Source organism: Geotrypetes seraphini, chromosome 18 (assembly GCF_902459505.1).
Source record: "Geotrypetes seraphini chromosome 18, aGeoSer1.1, whole genome shotgun sequence".
NCBI lineage: Eukaryota > Metazoa > Chordata > Amphibia > Gymnophiona > Dermophiidae > Geotrypetes > Geotrypetes seraphini.
Genome location: NC_047101.1, coordinates 27193536 through 27215588, shown reverse-complemented (window position 1 = coordinate 27215588; position 22053 = coordinate 27193536). Strand labels below are relative to the sequence as shown.

At 42.7% G+C, this 22053-nt stretch overlaps 1 protein-coding gene across 5 annotated transcripts in view; it reads right to left on the bottom strand.

Annotated features, from left to right (window-relative positions):
• The window catches only part of DOCK2 (dedicator of cytokinesis 2), a 601528-nt gene that overhangs the window by 486603 nt on the left and 92872 nt on the right, over positions 1-22053 (bottom strand). For all 5 annotated transcript variants that reach the window (XM_033927247.1, XM_033927252.1, XM_033927251.1 and 2 more), the window contains one exon: positions 431-514. In XM_033927247.1, the coding sequence (XP_033783138.1) occupies positions 431-488 (58 nt within the window). In that variant the 5' untranslated portion in view covers positions 489-514. The remainder of the gene's footprint in view (positions 1-430; positions 515-22053) is intronic.

The following is a 22053-nucleotide window of genomic DNA, read 5'->3' as shown; positions in this document are numbered from 1 at the left end:
ATGCGCTCACTTGCTCGCTCCCTCCCTCTTTTCTGTGGCCCAGCTACCTGGATTGGCCACTGTGGAAACAGGATACTGGGCTAGATGGACCATTGGTCTAACCCAGAAAGGCTAGTCTTATGTTCTTTGAAGCTTTAGGTACTTTTGAAAAGTATAGTACCAAAATAGTACATTAATCTGCATACTATCATAATGAAGTGTATATTCATGAACAGCTAATTGAGAGGTTTGGTTACAGTGCATTCAAGCCAGATACTAAGCTCATCAATATAATAAAAACTTGTTACAATAAAATGTACATTTTTTATATAACTTTTTAAGATTTGGGAGCATTTTAGATCAATATTAGACAGGATAAATAGCAAAAGATTAAATAAATAAAGCATACAATTACATTGGACTAGAAACTGATAGCATTTTTCTATCTTACCATCACAAGACTCCAGTATGTGCACAGCATCCCCAATTTGCAATGACAACTGCAGCATTCCAGTGGCTTTAAAGTTATATATTGCTGTAAATATAAACACAGATAAGCATTAAGAAATAAAAAAGTATTTATTTATTGAGATACCTGCCTTGCATCACTCAAAAGTAACTTTCCTCACAGTGAGTTACAACATAGGGCTCCTTTTACTAAGGTGCGCTAGCGTTTTTAGCGCACACAGAATATTATCGCGTGCTATGCGGCTAGAACTAACACCAGCTCAATGCTGGCGTTAAGGTCTAGCGTGCGCGCTATTCCGCACATTAATGCCCTAACGCACCTTAGTAAAAGGAGCCCATAGTCACATTAAAGATTACAATGCACATAAATAAGCAACATGCATTCCTGAATTTAATTAAAATAAAAAACACTTATAGCCAATACACATCTAAAGAAGATCCCTTCAATCCGGTCCAGTCCAGTCCACCACTGCTTAAATAAAAGCTCTTAAGAAACTTTAGCTGTTCCCATTCAATAGGCAACCAAAGCAACACCAGTTCCGTGCCATCGCTTCAAAAGTTCTTTGCACAGGGGAATATCTTCAGCTGAAGAGAAAGGGAATCATTGTTTATTGTAAAAAGAGTTCAGGAAAAAGAGGTAAGTGCTAGGTTATGAGGTAAGTGCTAGGTTATTGCTGTGCTGATAATAACCCATACAATGCCCATACAATTTGGTACTGCTATTAGGTAACTGTTCCTATATTTAAACAGTGACCGGTATATTTCTCAGTAACAGTCCTCAGCGACACCACCAGGGACTCAATACATTCATAGTCCATGGCTTTAAGTGTCCTTTCCTCATCGGACCTATTTAAACTTAATTTTCTGCTTTTTAACTTTTTTCAATTTAATAATACCATAAAATATATAAGTACTTAGCTTAGTGGTCGATATGCAGTGATGTCAGGCCAACATGTTTCACCTATTAAGGTTTTTTCAAGGCAATAATCCCTTCCTGCTTATAGCCACTGTGTAGACCACAGCCACAATTTGGTATACATAGGACACACCTCTTGCCCAATTAAGATTAAATGAACACAAGTCCAGGATTTAGCAGAAGGTTTTAAGAGTTCCATTGTGATTCATTGGAAAGAAAAGCAGCATAGTACCAGTGATATACGCTGGTATGTTTTGGATATCATTGTATTAGGGAGGGGATCCTGAACATTTGTTGAATTACAAAGAACAATGGTGAATATATACTTTGAATTGTGTATAACCCAAAAGACTCAATCTTGAGATAGATTGGATGTCAGCCATTTAACTTTGAAAATCATGTCCTCATTGGCTTGAATCAGTCATATGATTTATCCTCACTAGGGAAAGGCAAGCTCTGCCTGTCATTCTTTGTGAGATGTGTGGAGGAAAGCAACAGTGTTGTTTCTGATGTTACAGTGGGTGATCACTGGATGGTACGATTTAATATTATGATGGGTATAGAGAGAGTGAACGGAATGTTTTGAGAATTTTATTGCTTAAACTTCGACAATGAAGAACACTCAACTAACAAGATAAGTTGCTTGGTCGAGTTTTTCAAATTTGGACTTTACACACAGTAGTTTGATATGGAGTACCCAATTTAATGTCATTAAGTCTATAGCACTTTAGAGTGTGGGGTTACTCTATTAAATTTTAGTAAATTCAGCAAGTATATAAGATGTTTGATAACATTAGATTTAGAGGCCAATGATTGGAGCAGGAGCATGTATATACGCAGATTTCCTCAGTTGATGACTGTGTCGTTATGCGTAGGCTCCATTTCTGAGGCTATTTAGTTGGATAAGTACAAAAATCTATAAAAAATATAAAAAATAGATAATAATAGTGTGAGTATACTGAGGTGTAGGGTCTGATAGAGTGGTATTTTACTCCTATTGTTTGTATTTATAGCTAATACCACAGGGTTATATTACGTTGGGTATAGAGAGAGCTCATTCAAAAGCAAAGGTTCTAGACTTTAAAAAAAAATTAACTTTATTCAGATGGGGGTTTACATCAAGGAATTGTTGTCTGGATGGGAACGTTTGGAAGGCGTGGAAATGCAGTGGGCAAAACCGAAAGGAGCAATTGTAAGGGCGATAAACCTTTTTGTTAGGCATGTAATTAAAAGTAAGAGGAAAATAAGGCTGCTTTGGTTCTCAAAAGTAGTAGCTGAGAAGGTAAGGAATAAGAGGTTAGCTTTCATATACTACAAAAGATCGCAGAAAGAGGAAGACAGGCAAAAATAAAGAGAGGTTGGTTGTATAGTCCAAAGATGCAAATGGAAGAAAAAATAGCTGACACGGTAAAACGGGAAGACAAGACTTTTTTAAATATATTAGTGATAGAAAGAAGTGCAAAAGTGGCATTGTGAGACTCAAAGGTGAAGGGGAGTGTTAGGCCTAGGGCCCGGGGATAAATAAACTCAGCATACATGTCTCCTCAAGTCTGCTTATCTGAGTGTTACCTTGACAACCCCAAAAGGACAGTAAAGTCTGTTTATCTGACATCCTGACCTCCTTGATCTTCAAAAGGACAGTAACACCAGATGGGACCTGAATGTTGACAAAACAACATCAAAGGGACAATGAACTGAAACACCTCCTTGTTTCCTGACTTCCTTTGCCTGCGTGTCTCTCAATGGGACACCGGGCTCTGTAACACCTTCTGGATAACATCAAAGTTTGCTTCTCTGACTTCCTTTTCTCTGCGTGTCGCCCGATAGCATCAAAGGGACACCGATCTCTGCAAACACCTCCTTAACCTAGGTGTTGTCAAAACAGAGAACAAAAGAGCAAGACCAGCTGTTTATGCTTTACTAAGAACCCAGCAGCTTTTCCAGCTTTTCACCCAATATAAAAGACGGGACTTGCCTCTAACCTTAGAATCCATGATGTCTGTAGGGAGAAGCCACGATGTCTAAAGGGACAGTCCTTTGGTCCACCCATCTATCAATTGCAAGGATTCCAAATTGTGAAGATGGTCGTTGTATGGGGCAAGGTGATGCTATTTTATATTTAATTCTAATATATGTACAATAAAGTATTATTGTTTATGCTTTATATTGTCTGTGTGCTTTTCTGAGTGTCACTGATCATCCCATTTGACAGAAATAAGTGGCAGAACAAATTGGTACCAGAAGTGGGGTTGATCAATGTGGTCAGAAAAGCTACCTAGGAAACAAGGGGTTGAGGAGCAGGCTCCCAATCCCTCCATTCCGCATGGGAATGACAGTATAGGTAAATTAATGGCCAATGAGTGGTCTGTAGAAGCAGGATTAAGTGAATCCTGTACTTTTGGAAGTGGGGATCCACATGAATTATGTGCCTCCTTACAAAAGGTGAAAATCTCAAAAGGAGAAGAGCAAGAAGTAATTTCTAGACAAGGAAGGATGATTTTGTCAGACTGGAGGAATTTGCATGAAGCTAAACATGAATTACAATTGAAATCAGGAGAGCTGGAAAATAAAAGGTGTAATCAACAGCATGCCATTAGAATGCTACAATGTCAGAATAAGTTGTTAATGGATAAGGCTGCGCGATGTGCACGATATAAATACAAAAAACGGAGGCGGAAAGTGAGTTACAGAAAAGTTAAAATCTTAATTTATCATCTGCCGGATCCAAACAAACGGGATGGGGATATTTGGGATTCAAATTATAATAACAGTGAGGAGTATATATGTGTTGAAGGAGAACAGGCAGAAAGTTTAGAAGCAGAGCCTGTGAGGAGACAAAGATTACAGGGAAGTCTACAAACAGGAGAAAATCTAACTAGAAATAATGTTATGGAGGATGTTATTCCACATGAAATCATGGATACGATGGCACGCTTTATACTGCAGCCTGGGGAGCCACTAATACAATGGGTAATTCGGGTGCAGGAGATGGGCGCAGCAGGGATTATGTGGGATGCCACAGATGCCCCTAAATTTGTTCCAATTAGTCAAGAAGTAGCAGTACAAAATGCGTTACGGGAGGATCCTTATCCTGCAAATAATGCCCAATGGTCTTTATTAGAGATAATTAGTAGGGGTGTCACGAAGCGATATCCACTTGAATCTGATTGGCCCTCAAATGATAAAATTTGGTATACATTAAAAGATGCTCAAATGAAAATTAAGGAGGAGACTATGAAGGTAGACTTAGTAATAGGTCACACTGACATATATATGTCATTACCTTTTACTGTGTCCATGAGAAATAAAATTATTAAGTATGCTGCACCAGCATACAAACAGGTAATGATAACTTTGTTGATCAATCAAATAGACAGGACTATTTTGGAAGCCTTAGAAGCGGTCCAACAGTTAGGAGATTGGGGGGACTGGGGACCTCAAAATACTTTTGATAAAAAGAGAAAAGGACAATCCAATTCAAACAGGGCTAAGCGGGTGTCTCGGAGGAATATGTTTTTGGCATTAATAAAAGATGGTGTAAAGAGGGAAGAAATAGATGGAAAAGATACAGGGACATTATGGGGAATGTACAAAAGTAGAGGACTGGGAAAGAAATCTATGCCACAAGCACAAGTGAACAAAGGAGAGAGGGAGGATATTTTGGTGCCAACGGCCCCCCTGAGGAAACTGCTTCCATTCTTTATCCTGATTTAAAAGGGTGGAAGTGTTGGGAGGATCAATAATGTGAATGCCGAGCCTCAGTGTTTGCCTGGACCAAATTAGAACAGCGTCCACAGGTAGAGATAAATATTTAGTAGAAATCTGGGGAGCAAAAAGTACAAGCTGTAATGGACACTGGGGTGGAGGAATATAAATATCAGGATTGGGGGGGGAAAATTATACAAGCAGGAAGAATATTACAAATTTTAAAGGTTAACATTATAGCTTTCCGATGGAATCTATAGTTTTGGTAAATTGCCAGACATTACTATGAGAACCAATGCATTTTTTTTTTACTATTCCTATAGTGGAGCAATGTCCAGAACAATTTGCATTCACTTGGCAAGGGAGGCAATATACATCTACCAGACTACCACAAAAATACTTACATAGTCCCACTTTCTATCACAAGATTATAGCAGAAAGTGGGCAAAAGGATGCCGAGAGGGGATAGAGAAAGTTAAACAGAAAATTGTAAATTTCCCTTCTCCCCAAAGTAAAAAACAGACTTGGGCCTTTTTGGATTCTGGAGGCAACATATTTCACATCTGGGGTAACATATGGGGTAGGTTGGACAATAAAAAAGTAGAAATATTGATAAGTGACCTTTATAATGTATAAAGTTTTGTTAGATAGTATAAGGAAGTTGCACTCCAAGTAATTTTGCAAATGTGTCTTGCAAATGTGTCTTTTACCTCAAACACTAACATTGTGAACCACTGTACCTGCACGTAAACTTCTCTTGTATATTTTATAGATTAAAACTTCCCTGCTTGCATTCTCTTACGATTGTGTGACAGAGCTTTGAAATGGAAGAAAATAGAAAAGAAGACCAGTAAAACTATAAAGAGCAATTAACTTGTTTCTATCTCTCTTTCTTTTAGAAGCTTAGTATCCAGACATGGTCCGGAGAACCAATTTCACTGTGCCACATTTAAAATACTTCCAGCACTGTGACCTGATAGTGGGAATCCAATGGATACCAAATTTGTTTATGACTCTTTTGATTAATAGTGTGCTTATTTACAGATTAAATTCAACCCTGAATCATTACCGATGAAAGAAAGCATGCCGGAGCTCTGTGTTTGTCTGTTTCTGTTATGTGTTGTCTGTTTTAGCTTATGGGGTACCCCAACATTGCACATTGGCCATTTCCAGAGTTTATTCCACCCCTTCTATTAGTCCAAATGGTACCATATCCCTTTCCAAAAAAGATTCCCCCACATACAAGAAAATTTCTTATGAAAACCATGCTCACAATGATTTTATGGTATGGCTCATACAGCCCAATGATAATTTAGTTAGGGGTTATATTATAAGAGGATATCTGAAGAGAAAAAATTAGAAAGCTTTATACCTGGTAAAATGGTGTTTATTGGTATTTGAAATAAAATAAAAAATGGTCTCTCTTTATTTAACTTACCAGGTATAAACAGTGCAGTGCACATCTCTGACATAAGTTATTTTGGTATCACATTCTGTACGTGTGTATGGTCTCTCTTAAATGACCTAATAATTATGTCCAGAACATAAAAAGGTGTATTTTCTGAATGTCCTACAGAATACCTTTAAGTGCATTAGTGTTGTTTCTCTTATCTCAAACAAATACTACCTTACACACCAGTATTGTGTCACATGTTATCACATTCTGTATATAAAGTGTTTGTTTTTTTTTTTTCTTTTTCTTCTCGTTTACCACTAGGGGTGTTTAATGTAACTAAAGCATTGAAGCTAAACAGTCATGATGAAATATTTTCCTTGGAAAATCACGTACTGGGAAATGTTATTCCATATAGACTTTCATCCCTTTGTGATAGAATTGGTCAGCTCTGCTCTCTTATTCTTATGATTTGGCTAACATGCTGGGTTAAGAGAAAATTTCACCAGATCAAGAAGATGATGTCACGCAACCAGACATACAGTGCCGTGCCATGACGCTATTATGTGGCACCGACTTGGGAATAGAAGTGAGCCTATAACCTGTCACTTCACATTAGGGCTGGTCTCTGGGGGTGGTGCTCGTGAATCTTACGTGAGTGAAGGCATGTGAGTGGCATAGCAAGCCTATTGAAACTGGAGCATAGCCAGACCCTAACCAAAGTTGCTAAGAAAAACGGGATACCAGATAACTGCAGTGATCGATGGTGAATATGAAGCTACCCTAAATGTATGTAAGCCATGAGTAAGAGCACAAATATAATATTAATAAGATTATTAATTTCCATGATTCCCTATACGTGATACTTTCAAGTAAAATGCCTAATTAGCAAGAAATATTAGGGAATGCAAGAATACCAGGTTTAGAACATAAGGAAATAATTTATGAAGGGAAAATTAATTTTCCCATTTTGCCTTTATAAATACTATTGTTTCTAAAATACTGGCTGGCAAACAAGCATATTTTGGCTCCAGAGTAGCAGATGTATTTAGATGGGAAGGTGAATGGGTGCCAAATACTGTACATAATTATGAACTAACGCTACGATATGATCAGTTAATGTTACATGTTGTTAATGATATCACAAAGAATTAACTTTATCTTATTGATTTAAAACCACATCACATTCTGTACCCTTAGATAGAAAATGGTGTAATTTTGAAATGAAACAATGTGTCCTTTTACGGTGATGCCTTTGGCATTGGGACCCCAATTAGGGTTTCCCACTTATCATAGGCAACAAATAGATGAACAAAATAAAACAAACGTGTCATTCTATGACAATTTGTGCCAATGGATCATTCCACCGCAAGGTTATACAAGGAATATCACATAAAAATGTTTTTGTTGCTAGCAGTACTGTTAAACTTGTGATTCATGTTATTCAAGCTCCCTTTTCAGTATTTGTATATCAAATGTAAATATTAATTTTTCTTTTGCCGATGTATTTTATTGCTATCTATAAAGAAAGCCATGCAAAATATAGCAATAAGATCACATTGAAACTACCACTGCACACCCTTGGTGGGATGCTTTTACTAGAGGCAGTGCTATGGCACAAAAGGTGTTTCTTCATTTCTTACTCTACCTATTGTGTATACCAACGGACACTCTCTCCCTTTATTCGGAGGACTTCTTATTGGGAGGAGCAGACTTGAGAATCCAGGGGTGGAATGTTAGGCCTAGGGCCCGGGGGTAAATAAACTCAGCATACATGTCTCCTCAAGTCTGCTTATCTGAGTGTTACCTTGACAACCCCAAAAGGACAGTAAAGTCTGTTTATCTGACATCCTGACCTCCTATATCTTCAAAAGGACAGTAACACCAGATGGGACCTGAATGTTGACAAAACAACATCAAAGGGACAATGAACTGAAACACCTCCTTGTTTCCTGACTTCCTTTGCCTGCGTGTCTCTCAATGGGACACCGGGCTCTGTAACACCTTCTGGATAGAAACATAGAAATATAGAAGATGACGGCAGAAAAAGGGCTATAGCCCATCAAGTCTGCCCACCGTACTGTCCCTTCCTCTTAAGTCTATACCTAGTGACTATTTATTCAGATTGACTCTCTTAGGGATCCCCTCTTTCCTCCTCTGACCCTCGTAGGGATCCCACATATGTATCCCATTTATTCTTGAAGTCCAGCACGCTGTTGGCCTCGATCACCTGCGCTGGAAGCTCATTCCAACGGTCAACCACTCTTTCTGTGAAGAAGTACTTCCTTATGTCGCCACGAAATTTCCCGCCCCTGAGTTTGAGCGGATGCCCTCTGGTGGCAGAGGGTCCCCTGAGAAAGAAGATATCATCTTCCACCTCGATACGTCCTGTGATGTATTTAAATGTCTCAATCATGTCTCCCCTCTCCCTACGTTCTTCTAGAGTGTAGAGCTGTAGTTTGTTTAGTCTCTCCTCGTATGAGAGACCTTTGAGACCCAAGATCCTCCTGGTGGCCATCCGTTGAACCGACTCGATTCTGAGCACATCTTTACGGTAATGAGGTCTCCAAAATTGTACACAGTATTCCAGATGAGGTCTCACCATGGTTCTGTACAATGGCATTATGACTTCAGGCTTCTTGCTGATAAAACTTCTACTGATACATCCCATCATTTGCCTTGCTTTAGATGAAGCCTTCTCCACTTGATTGGCAGTTTTCATGTCTGCACTGATGATTACTCCTAGGTCTCGTTCCGCCGAAGTACTAGTTAAAGTTTCCCCATTCAAGGTGTAATTTCTGCATGGATTACCGTTACCGAGGTGCATAACCTTACATTTCCCAGCGTTGAAGCCCAGTTGCCAGGTAGAGGACCATCTTTTCAATGTAAGCAGGTCCTGTGTCATACTATCCTGTAAATTACATTCACTTACTGTATTGCATAGTTTAGCATCGTCGGCGAATAATGTTATTTTACCCTGAAGCCCCTGAGTCAGATCCCCTATGAATATGTTGAAAAGGAGTGGGCCCAGGACTGAACCCTGCGGTACTCCGCTGGTCACCTCTGATGTTTTAGAGAGGGTACCGTTAACCATTACCCTTTGAAGTCTTCCGCTTAGCCAATCCTTGACCCAAGTAGTAAGTGTTTCTCCTAACCCCATTGATTTCATTTTGCTCAACAGCCTGCGGTGTGGGACGCTATCAAATGCTTTACTGAAATCCAGGTACACAATGTCCATAGACTCTCCCAAGTCTAGCTTCCTTGTCACCCAGTCAAAGAAGCTGATGAGATTGGATTGGCAGGACCTACCCTTGGTGAATCCATGTTGATTGGGATCCTGTAGATTTCCCTCATACAGGATCGTGTCTAATTTGCGTTTAATTAAAGTTTCCATGATTTTACACACTATTGATGTGAGACTCACCGGTCTGTAATTTGCAGCCTCTGCCCTGTGTCACAAACCCCCTTGCAGTCCAGGGCTGGCGTGTGACAAACACACTGCTTCGGGCGCGTCCCTTTTAACTAGGGGTACCTCCAGGATTTTTAGGCGGCCCCAGACAACGGTCTAGGCCCCTCGAGATATAGGGGAAGTACAAGGTTTCACTATATCACCAAGCAAACGAGTTCTTTAGGAAAACATAAGTGGTTTATTCTGACCTCCAGGTCAAAAGATATGCAACAGCAAAACAATATCACTTTGCAGGTCATTGAACAAAAATAGTAAATTGGCAAAAATCAAACTTACAGTACATTTTCAAGCAGACAAGAACTCAGTAGGCAAAAATCGTCACAGCACACTCTGTTAGCAGTACAGCTTTTCTCTCAGCTCCTACGTGCAGGCACAAATCACACAGCTGAGACGGTTAATCTAATTAGCTCCCTGCAACGGGAGTCACAGTAACTTTCCTACAGTTCCAACAGCACTTTAAACAGTTCAGCCTGCATCTGGTTCACAAACTTGATTCAGACTTCAGGCAAGTATTATTCTCCAACTTCCTATGCTTATACAGCTCAATATATATATCCCCTTCCTCAGGTTTAACTTGGGCAGCAGAGAGAGAAAAAAAACGATATGCAAAAAGAAAACACAAAGCACAAACAGTTTCCCTGTTGCTGCATTCTTTCATTCAGAATTCCATACCTTCTAACTGGCCTTCTACCCTAGGGCCAGCTATTTCTATCTCCATGCCTTCTACCTGGTCTGGCACTGGATAGTTTGAAGGGGTTAAGCCTTCCTCCAAATCCTGCATGGGATAATCCAGCACGTTCTCCTCTGCTGCCCTGTTCCACAGCTCCTCTCCTCCCTTGGGCTGTGGGAGTGACTCGCCCTCTTCACTCGCTCCTCCTCTACCTGTTTGTCTCTGCCTGCTTTTAAACAGATCAGAGCCAATCCCCTTTAGCTTGTAGCGGGGGATGGGTTTTGGCTCTACAGCAGTTTTCCTCTGCCTGAGTTTTTCAACTGCAGCTATTTTCCTTGTGGCTTCTTTAGCTGTTCTAAAGCCCGGACGCTGCTGTTGCCAACCTGCCTGCCTCTGTTCCAGCTCACTATCACTTTGATTATAGGGGCAAGGGAGGTCAGCCTCAAGTTGAGCGCCAGAATCAATCTGGTCCATTCTTCTGCACTTAATCCTATCAGGGGATGGGCTAGTGCTGGTGCTGGGTTTGTCACATTCCCCCACCCTTAAAGGATGACCCTCACTTGTACCCTGAGGAGTCCCTATATTCACAGGAATATGTGACAGCCTAAATAAATTCAATGGCGTTTCCTATTTTTGTTTCTTTTATCAGAAGGGCTCGGACTAGGGCTTGTATCACAGAAGTCATCAGGCCACCGTAACACTGGGACTTTGTTTGACTCACAATCATCTAAGCCCTTTGTGCACTCCAACCCTTCTAGACTGAATACCCTGTGGGCTAAGGCTGCTACAGCCTCTGATATTTCTTCCATACCACCCTCCTTTGTCTGTTCCAGTTGAGCCTGTAAGTCACCCAACACCTCTTCCACTCTGTTCAACTGAGATTTATACTGGCCTAGCTGGGTTTCAAATATTTGATTTTGCTTTACCCATTTACATGTTTCACCCTCCTTGTCTTTCCATTTTCCTGCCAAACCTTCCATAAGCTTTTTTAACTCACTCTGCTGTTGCTGATTTCCTGCGACCTGCTCTCCCACTTGAGAAAGTTGCTTGGTCAAGTCCTCTAGAGCTTTATTAAAGGACCCTATCTTTTGTTGATTTCGTTCTTCAAGTTCCTGCTGTATTTCTTTACCCTGATCCTCTTTATCCTTTGTCAGAGCTCTTATCTGTGCTTGTAATTCCTCCATCTCCTTCCTCCATTCGGCCCCCTCACTGTGTTCCCCCTTGTGTGAGTCCCCAGGAACCGGGAAGGTTGCCGGAGTATGTGTTTCCGAATTCTGTATTTGGATGGTTTCTGTCCCCTTACTTTCCACTTGTGTAGGTATCTTATCCTGGTCAGTCACTCGTTCGTGTGTACTAGGCTGTGTGTTCCCCGATGACCCAAAGCCTTTCATACCCCTCTTAGTCTCAGGGAAGTAAACCCATCTCTCCAGTCTTGCCACCCATATACGTTCACACACTATCTGGGCAATGCAATCTCCAGGCTGTACTTGGAAGGGTACAGACCCGTGATTTACCAATAGGACCGCTACATTACCCCGAAAATCAGGGTCGATAACTCCTGCTGCTACATCTACCGAAGCTTTCCATGCTAAACCTGAGCGGGGCGCAATCCTTAAATACGAGCCTGGTGGCGGAGACAACTGTAAATCAGTATTAACCAGGGCTCTCCCATTGGCGGGAATCAGTTGTTCCTGTGCGGCATAAAGATCGTACCCTGCAGCCTTCCCATATGCTCGTGTAGGGGCCTTTGCTTTTTCAGATAAGGGTGCCCATCTGATTGTGGGCTGCCATTCTTTTCCACCATTTCTAGCTCGCCAGTCCCCTGCTCTTCTGGCCCTCCTGGATTGGAACTGATATTGCTTAGACCATGCTCCCAATATCAGTCTACCCTTAATCTGGGTCTCTTCCCCCCTCCTGCATCCGGTAGGGGTCTTGTAATCACCCCTAACCTTGGTTCTGAGCCAATCCTGACCCAGGATCAAGGAATGAGGTATATTCTGAGCAACGGCTACCTTTAGCTCAATCATTTCTCCCCCAACTCTCAAGTTCACCTGCTGACGGGGATACTCCCTCATATCACCATGCACACACCACACCTTCACTGTATCCAACCCTTTATCACTGGGGCTGGCACCCCTAATTTGATGCCATAATTTCTGTGCCATAACGCTCTGTTCTGCCCCCGTATCAATCAGGGCAGACACTGTCCTACCAGCCACTTGTACTTTCTGAAAATATTCTCCGTGACTAGCTCTCTTTACCCCACATGCAATAGTAAAATCCCTTCTTTCCCTGCATTCCCTTTGACGGTGTCCTTTTCCCCCACACCTGAAGCAAAAGATGGGAGCTGGGTTAAAGGGTTTCTGTACATGATTCTGAGGGTTCCTGGGTGGCATGTTATTATTAGTAGGAGCCTGAAGTGTAGTGTCCCTCTGGAACTGTGTCTGGGGTCTATAACTTGGGCCTGGTTTCTCGGGAAGCCCCTGAGCATCCAGATAAGCCTCTGCCACAGATAGTGTCTGTGTCAGATCCTGGCATCCCTGTTTCTGGATCCACCCCTTTATGTTCTGGGGCAGAGCTTCTAGGAATTGTTCCCTGACTAACTCAGCGAACATAGCTCGTGGGTCTGCCAAGAAAGGCTGTAACCACCTCTCTGCAGCTTTCGTTAGGCGTTGTAACAGCGCCTTGGGTCTTTCTCTAACCTTTAACTGGAGAGCACGAAAGGTTTGCCTGTAATATTCTCTTGTATACCCCAGAAAGTCTAGGATATGTGCTTTCACAGCTGGGTAACTACTGGCCTGCTCCGCAGCAATGGTCTGAAAAGCCGCACGGGTCTCGCCAGCCAAACATGGCAGAAGGCGAACCGCCCACTGCTCTGGAGGCCAACCTGCTGCAGCAGCAACCCTCTCAAAAGAGTTTAAAAAATCATCTGGGGCATCCTGTGGTGTTATTTTGTTCAAATTCAATAAACCTAGAGAGTTTTGCCCTACCACAGGTAGATTACCCCCAGTCCCCAATACCGGTATATGCATCTGTCCACCAGTCGTAGGCTTCAATAGCTGCGCCATTAATTGAGACTGCTGCTCCATAGCTCGCATAAAGTCACTGTGATGACGTTCACTAGCCTCCTGGCTTGCTTGCCATAGTCCGTGGCTAGTCTCCAGGACCTTCTTTAAGTCCTCATTCTGCCTCTGACGTTCTCCCGCAACCACTGCTAACGCCGCCGGCTCCATGCTGACTCTGTAAAAAAAAATGAAAAAACACACCCTCCAAGTGCGATACCACACAGTTCTTTCTCCCCGAAACTATCTTCACCAGCCCCTCTGTTGTATATGCTTACCAGAGGTACTGATGCATCATCGCCTGCGTGCTCATTACAGGGTGCACCACCCTTCTTCAGAGACCTCTTGGTCCCCCTTTTGTTCCTCGCCAGCTCAGGATGATGGCCTTGACCCCCGGTCTGCTATCCACCCTTCCTGCAGCCGTCAAACTCCGGACACTGGAACCGATATCCTTGGAATGTTCAAGCCGCTTCCATTCACCAGCATTTATAATCCTGGTTCCGATGAACCAAACAATAGTAGAGAGTAAAAAAAAAAAAATTTTCCACCTTTGCACTCCCCAATCTTCACCTGAAGAGGTAACCGACCGCACTCCTGATACCAAACTGTCACAAACCCCCTTGCAGTCCAGGGCTGGCGTGTGACAAACACACTGCTTCGGGCGCGTCCCTTTTAACTAGGGGTACCTCCAGGATTTTTAGGCGGCCCCAGACAACGGTCTAGGCCCCTCGAGATATAGGGGAAGTACAAGGTTTCACTATATCACCAAGCAAACGAGTTCTTTAGGAAAACATAAGTGGTTTATTCTGACCTCCAGGTCAAAAGATATGCAACAGCAAAACAATATCACTTTGCAGGTCATTGAACAAAAATAGTAAATTGGCAAAAATCAAACTTACAGTACATTTTCAAGCAGACAAGAACTCAGTAGGCAAAAATCGTCACAGCACACTCTGTTAGCAGTACAGCTTTTCTCTCAGCTCCTACGTGCAGGCACAAATCACACAGCTGAGACGGTTAATCTAATTAGCTCCCTGCAACGGGAGTCACAGTAACTTTCCTACAGTTCCAACAGCACTTTAAACAGTTCAGCCTGCATCTGGTTCACAAACTTGATTCAGACTTCAGGCAAGTATTATTCTCCAACTTCCTATGCTTATACAGCTCAATATATATATCCCCTTCCTCAGGTTTAACTTGGGCAGCAGAGAGAGAAAAAAAACGATATGCAAAAAGAAAACACAAAGCACAAACAGTTTCCCTGTTGCTGCATTCTTTCATTCAGAATTCCATACCTTCTAACTGGCCTTCTACCCTAGGGCCAGCTATTTCTATCTCCATGCCTTCTACCTGGTCTGGCACTGGATAGTTTGAAGGGGTTAAGCCTTCCTCCAAATCCTGCATGGGATAATCCAGCACGTTCTCCTCTGCTGCCCTGTTCCACAGCTCCTCTCCTCCCTTGGGCTGTGGGAGTGACTCGCCCTCTTCACTCGCTCCTCCTCTACCTGTTTGTCTCTGCCTGCTTTTAAACAGATCAGAGCCAATCCCCTTTAGCTTGTAGCGGGGGATGGGTTTTGGCTCTACAGCAGTTTTCCTCTGCCTGAGTTTTTCAACTGCAGCTATTTTCCTTGTGGCTTCTTTAGCTGTTCTAAAGCCCGGACGCTGCTGTTGCCAACCTGCCTGCCTCTGTTCCAGCTCACTATCACTTTGATTATAGGGGCAAGGGAGGTCAGCCTCAAGTTGAGCGCCAGAATCAATCTGGTCCATTCTTCTGCACTTAATCCTATCAGGGGATGGGCTAGTGCTGGTGCTGGGTTTGTCACACCTGCAACCCTTTTTGTGCAGAGGAATGACGTTGGCTGTTTTCCAGTCCAAGGGTACTCTCCCCGTGTTTAGGGAGAGATTGAAGAGTGCGGCTAGTGGTATCGCCAGGACATCGCACAACTCTTTGAGCACTCTTGGGTGCAGATTGTCTGGTCCCATGGCTTTATTTACCTTTAGTCTTGCCAGTTCGCTGTAAACTTCACCTGAACTCAAAATTCACCTGAACTCAAAATTCTGAAACGGGTCGTCCGCATTTGACTTAGCCTCTAACCGAGGACCATGTCCTGGTGCCTCGCAAGTGAAGACCGAGCAGAAGTATTCGTTCAGTAGTTCAGCTTTATCTGAATCTGCTTCCACGTAATTCCCATCCGGTTTGTTAAGGCGTACTATCCCGTCTGTGTTCTTTTTCCTATCACTAATATACCTGAAGAAGGATTTGTCCCCCTTCTTAATGTTCTTTTGCTAGAGTTTCTTCCACACGAAGTTTGGCCTCCCTAATTGCTGTTTTGACTGCTGTAGATCTGGTCCTATATTCCATGATAGCTTCTCTTGTTTTCGTATGCTTGTAGGAAAGAAATGCTTTTTTCTTCTCCTTAACAAGATGTGAGATCTCTGCGGTGAACCATTGGGGTTTATTGTTTCTTTGTCGTTTATTTACCGATTTTATGTAGCGGCTAGTTGCTTCATGTATGGTTTATTTCAGTGTTAACCACTTAGCTTCTACATCATCAGTCTCCACTTGGTCCTGCATCGTCCGATGGACGAAATCTCCCATGCGTGCGAAGTCTGTCCCGCGGAAATTGAGTACCTTTGTTTTCGTGTTTGATCTAGGGAAGCCTTTCCTAAGATTGAACCATACTATGTTGTGGTCGCTGGAGGCTAACGTATCTCCTACTGAGACCTCTGAGACGCTTTCCCCATTGGTGAGTACCAGGTCAAGGATTGCCTGGGCCCTAGTGGGCTCCATCACCATTTGTTTGAGACGGGCTCCCTTTATGGAGTTTAATAGCCTCCTACTAGCGCTGGTTGTCGCTGAAAGTGTGCTCCAGTCTGCATCAGGCATATTGAAGTCCCCAAGTATTACAGTGTCTCCCCTTAGAGTGATATTCTCAATGTCTTCAATTAAGTCTGTGTCCATGTCATCCAGTTGTCTAGGGGGTCTGTACACCACACCAAGATACAGGCACTTCTCTCTGCCTCTTGCCAGGTTTACCCAGAGGGATTCCCCTGTGTATTTGACATCTGTAATCCTGGTGGTTTTCATGTCCTCTTTAATATATAATGCTACCCCACCACCTAACCTGCTCTCTCTGTCCCGACGAAGTAAGTTATAACCTGGTATAACCATATCCCACCCATGAGAGTCTGTTAGCCAAGTTTCGGATATCGCCGCCACATCTAGGTCTGCATTCCTTATTTCAGTCTCTAATTCTAGAATTTTATTACCTAAACTGTGTGCATTAACATACATAGCCCTCCACTCTTTATGTTTGCTAAATCCCTTTGAGATTTTTTCTACCTGAGTTGGTGTGACCCCTAGAGAACTGTTTGTAGTGTGGGTACTTACCTCGGAGCTTTGACTCATCTCATCAGGATAGTTCCTTACTGCGCTGGTATGTGAGTGGGTACCCTCCCCCGACTTACCTAGTTTAAAGCCCTGCGAAGCAGGCGGGCTAGTCGGTGTCCGAAAACGTACTTACCTCTACTGGTCAGATGGAGTCCGTCTGGTCCCTGATAACATCAAAGTTTGCTTCTCTGACTTCCTTTTCTCTGCGTGTCGCCCGATAGCATCAAAGGGACACCGATCTCTGCAAACACCTCCTTAACCTAGGTGTTGTCAAAACAGAGATCAAAAGAGCAAGACCAGCTGTTTATGCTTTACTAAGAACCCAGCAGCTTTTCCAGCTTTTCACCCAATATAAAAGACGGGACTTGCCTCTAACCTTAGAATCCATGATGTCTGTAGGAAAAACCACGATGTCTAAAGGGACAGTCCTTTGGTCCACCCATCTATCAATTGCAAGGATTCCAAATTGTGAAGATGGTCGTTGTATGGGGCAAGGTGATGCTATTTTATATTTAATTCTAGTATATGTACAATAAAGTATTATTGTTTATGCTTTATATTGTCTGTGTGCTTTTCTGAGTGTCACTGATCATCCCATTTGACAGAAATAAATGGCAGAACAGGGAGGAATATGTAGAAGCTGATTTAAAAAAAAGGCCAAATTGCTTAACAAATATTTCTGTTCTGTGTTCACGGCTGAAGCGCCGGGAGTGGGACCACAGAAGACAAATGCAAATAGGGATGGAGGAGTAAATAGACCCGGAAGTCATAATGCCATTGTACAGAGTCATGGTGAGACTTCATCTGGAATACTGTGTGCAATTCTGGAGGCCACATTAACGCAAAGATGTGCTTAGAATTGAATCGGTTCAGCGGATGGCCACCAGGATGGTCTCGGGGCTCAAGGGTCTCTCGTACGAAGAAAGACTGAACAAATTGCAGCTCTACACTCTCGAGGAACGTAGGGAAAGGGGAGACATGATTGAGACATTTAAGTACATCACGGGACGTGTCGAGGTGGAAGATGATATTTTCCTTCTCAAAGGACCCTCGGCCACAAGAGGGCATCCACTCAAACTCAGGGGAGGGAAGTTTCGTGGAGATGCCAGAAAGTACTTCTTCACAGAAAGAGTGATTGATCATTGGAACAAGCTTCCAGTGCAGGTGATCGAGGCCAGCAGCATGCCAGACTTTAAGAATAAATGGGATACCTATGTGGGATCTCTACGAGGGTCACTAGGGTACAGACTTGAAGGGGCGGGTCAATAGAGTAGCGGTATACTCAAGGGGGTTAGTAGAATTAAAGGGGGAGGTTAATAGAGTGGGCAGACTTGATTGGCTATAGCCCTTTTCTGCCGTCATCTTTCTATATTTCTATGTTTCTATGATCGATTTTCGGAGGGTTGTGTTCGTGAGGAGCTAGCTAAAATAAAGGTAGACAAAGTGATGGAGCTGGATGGTGTACATCCGAGGGTGCTGAAGGAACTTAGGGAAGTTCTGATAGCTCCGCTGACAGACCTGTTCAACAAGTCTCTAGAGTTTAGAGTGGTACTGGAGGACTAGAGAAGGATGGATGTGGTCCCTCTCCTCAAAAGTGGAAGTAAGGAAGAAGAAGGGAATTACAGGCCAGTAAGTCTGCCTTCTGTGGTAAGCAAATTAATGGAAACGCTTTTAAAACAGAGAATGGTCAAGTTTCTAGAATCATGTGGATTACAGGAATGGAGGCAACATAGATTCACTAGAGGTAGGTCTTGTCAGACAAATCTGATCAATTTCTTTGACTGGGTGACCAGAGAATTGAATAGAGGATGTGCGCTAGATGTGGTGTATTTAGATTTTAGCAAAGCCTTTGACAGTGTTCCACACAGACGTCTAATAAATAAACTGAGTGCCCTTGGGATGGGTCCTAAAGTGACCGGCTGGGTCAGGAACTGGTTGAGAGGAAGGCGACAAGAGGGTAGTGATCAATGGAGATCGCTCTGAGGAAAGAGATTAATGGTGTGCCTCAAGGTTCTGCTCTTGGGCCTGTTCTTTTTAACATTTTTATAAATGATATTGCTGAAGGATTGTTGGGTAAGATTTGCCTCTTTGCAGATGATACAAAAATCTGTAATAGAGTAGACACGCCAGATGGTGTGAATAACATGAAGAAAGACCTGGCAAAACTTGAAAAATTGTCTGAAATGTGGCAGCTAAAATTTAATGCTAAGAAATGCAAGGTCATGCATTTGGGCTGCAAAAACCAGAGGGAACGGTACAGTTTAGGGGGGGGTGAAGAACTTATGTGCACGACAGAAGAGCGGGACTTGGGTGTGATTGTATGTGATGATCTATAGGTAGCCAAACAGGTTGAAATGGTGACGACGAAAGCTAGAAGATACTAGGTTGCATAGGGAGAGGTATGGCCAGTAGGAAAAAGGAGGTATTGATGCCTCTGTATAAGACTCTGGTGAGACTTCATTTAGAAAATTGTGTACAATTCTGGAGGCCAAACCTTCAAAAAGATATAAAAAGGATGGAGTTGGTCCAGAGGAGGATACTAAAATGCTGTTTGGTCTTCATGATAATGCGTATGGGGACAGACTTAAAAATCTCAATCTGTATACTTTGGAGGAAAGGCGGGAGAGAGAAGATATGATAGACGTTTAAATACCTACGTAATATAAATGTGCATGAGTCGAGTCTCTTTCATTTGAAAGGAAACTCTGCAATGAGAGGACATAGGATGAAGTTAAGAGGTGATAGGCTCCAGAGTAATCTGATTTAATAGTTTTTTACGGAAAGGATGGTAGATGCATGGAACAGTCTCACGGAAGAGGTGGTGGAAACAGAGACTGTGTCTGAATTCAAGAGGGCCTGGGATAGGCACGTGGGATCTATCAGAGAGAGAAAGAGAAAATGGTTACTGCGGATGCGCAGACTGGATGGGTCATTTGGCCTTTATCTGCCGTCATGTTTCTATGGTTCGGAAAATAACTAAAAGTAACACCTAATATGTTAACTTATTTAAAAATATGAACATAGAAAACTAACAACAGAAAATATGTAGATTGATATCCCAGAGATGGAATCTACCAACATTAGAAGCTGAAAAAGCCAAAGGAAAAATTAGTCTTCAAATCCTTTAAACAAAGGGGAGATGGAAGGGAATTCCAGATAGCAGAGGCAAGGTTAAAAAAAAAAAAAAAAAGCTGAATCTGCTGTGAGTGGAGTAGAATTTAATCTAGATCTATGAGAGGCTGCTGAAAGGTTCTTAGCCCAACCAAGAAGAGAAAGATATGGAGCCATTCTCGTCTTGGTTGGGCTGAGAACTTTTCAGCGGCACCTTGTAAAAAACCATGCTATAAAACGATTCCAATTCTTTGACCTCAGTACTCGTGCTGGGCCATAAGGAATAAGTAAATTAGCCAAGTGCTCAGATAGCCCTGAGTGAAAAACCTTATGGGCTATAACTTGAAATTTATATTTAATTTAGTATATGCCTGGCAACTGATGAGCCTCTTTTGTGCAAAATGCACCTTCTGTTATGGTTTGATAGTTAGATCTAAGTTTGTGGCCTGACCTATGCTTTTAGTTAACATTACATAGAATCCAAAATTCTCTTGTAATGCTCCCCCCGCCCCAGTTTCTTTAATGTACATCATAAGCTCTGCCACAGAAGTGTTCTGCTACCCCAGCTGCACCTACCCACATCCTGTCTTTCATGGTGAAAATGTTGCAAGAAAAACAAAGATTGAAATACCTACCCACTCCATATCTCTCCTTTGCAGTTTTGTGCCAAGGAGTCATCTCTTTGGAGGAGAATGGGGATAATTCCACCTGTAAGAATCTGAGGTGTAATAAGTCTCCTCTGAAATAATTCAGGCTGCGTGAGAGAGTACACCACCTTAGCCCAGGACTCGCTTATCAGGCGCACACTGCTAAGCCTTGCTCTCTCCTCCACTGCATGCAGTCCTCTGTAGTTTGTGCTGTGAAGCCTCCTTCTCTCTCTTGCTCACTTCCACGCTCTAGCTGCACTATGCAACTCAATTTGTGTGAGTGGTGGGTGGCTCTCTCTGTAACTGGCTTCTTCCTTCCTCTTCCGTGCTTGTACAGCTAATGCTCAGAACTTCAAAAGTGAGGTTTCAACATGCTTCTTTTCTTCTTAGTCAGCAGGGATTGAATGTAGAACAAAACTAGAGATTCAAATCAGAAGCTGCAGCAAAGTTCCTGGAATCTGCTTGTGCTTTTCTGAGGGTGCATTCTACAGATTTTGTGCATAGGCAGCACACACTCCTTTGATGCAAAGCAGTTTTGTTTCTTGAGTTATAGAAAAAGATCTAACAATTAGCTCCTCTTGCCTGCATCCTTTGCCACTTGGTCTTCTCTAAAATATGGGCTAAATCATCCAGTGACGTAGCGAGGGTAGGAGACGCCTGAGGTGGTGGTGCCCACACTCTCCTCTTCACTACTATTTATTATTTCTATGGCACTGAAAGGTGTATGCAGCGCTGTACATTTTGACATACAATAGACAGTCCCTGCTCAGAAGAGCTTACAATCTAATTTAGACAGGACATTTCAGGGTTGGGGAGATTATAGCGGGTATAGGTATCTGTCAGCAGTGAGGAGGAATTAAGAGTTGAAAGCAGTTTCAAAAAAGTGGGCCTTTAGCTGGGATTTGAACACTGCCAGGGATGGAGCATGACATATTGATTCAGGCAAACTGTTCCAAGCATACAGTGCTGCAAGAAAGAAGGAACTGAGTCTGGAGTTGGCAGTGAAAGAGAAGGGTACAGATAAGAGGGGTTTGCCTGACGAGCAGAGATCATGGGGGGGAGCATAGGGGGAGATGAGCGAGGAGCGATATCGGGGGCTTCAGAGCGAACGCACTTGTAGGTCAGCAAGAGGAGTTTAAACTGTATTCGGAAATGGCGGAGAGTCAATGAAGCGACTTGAGTAGAGGGGTAATGTGAGAATAACGGCTCTTCACTCCCCACTCCTTCACTTTCCCACCTCCA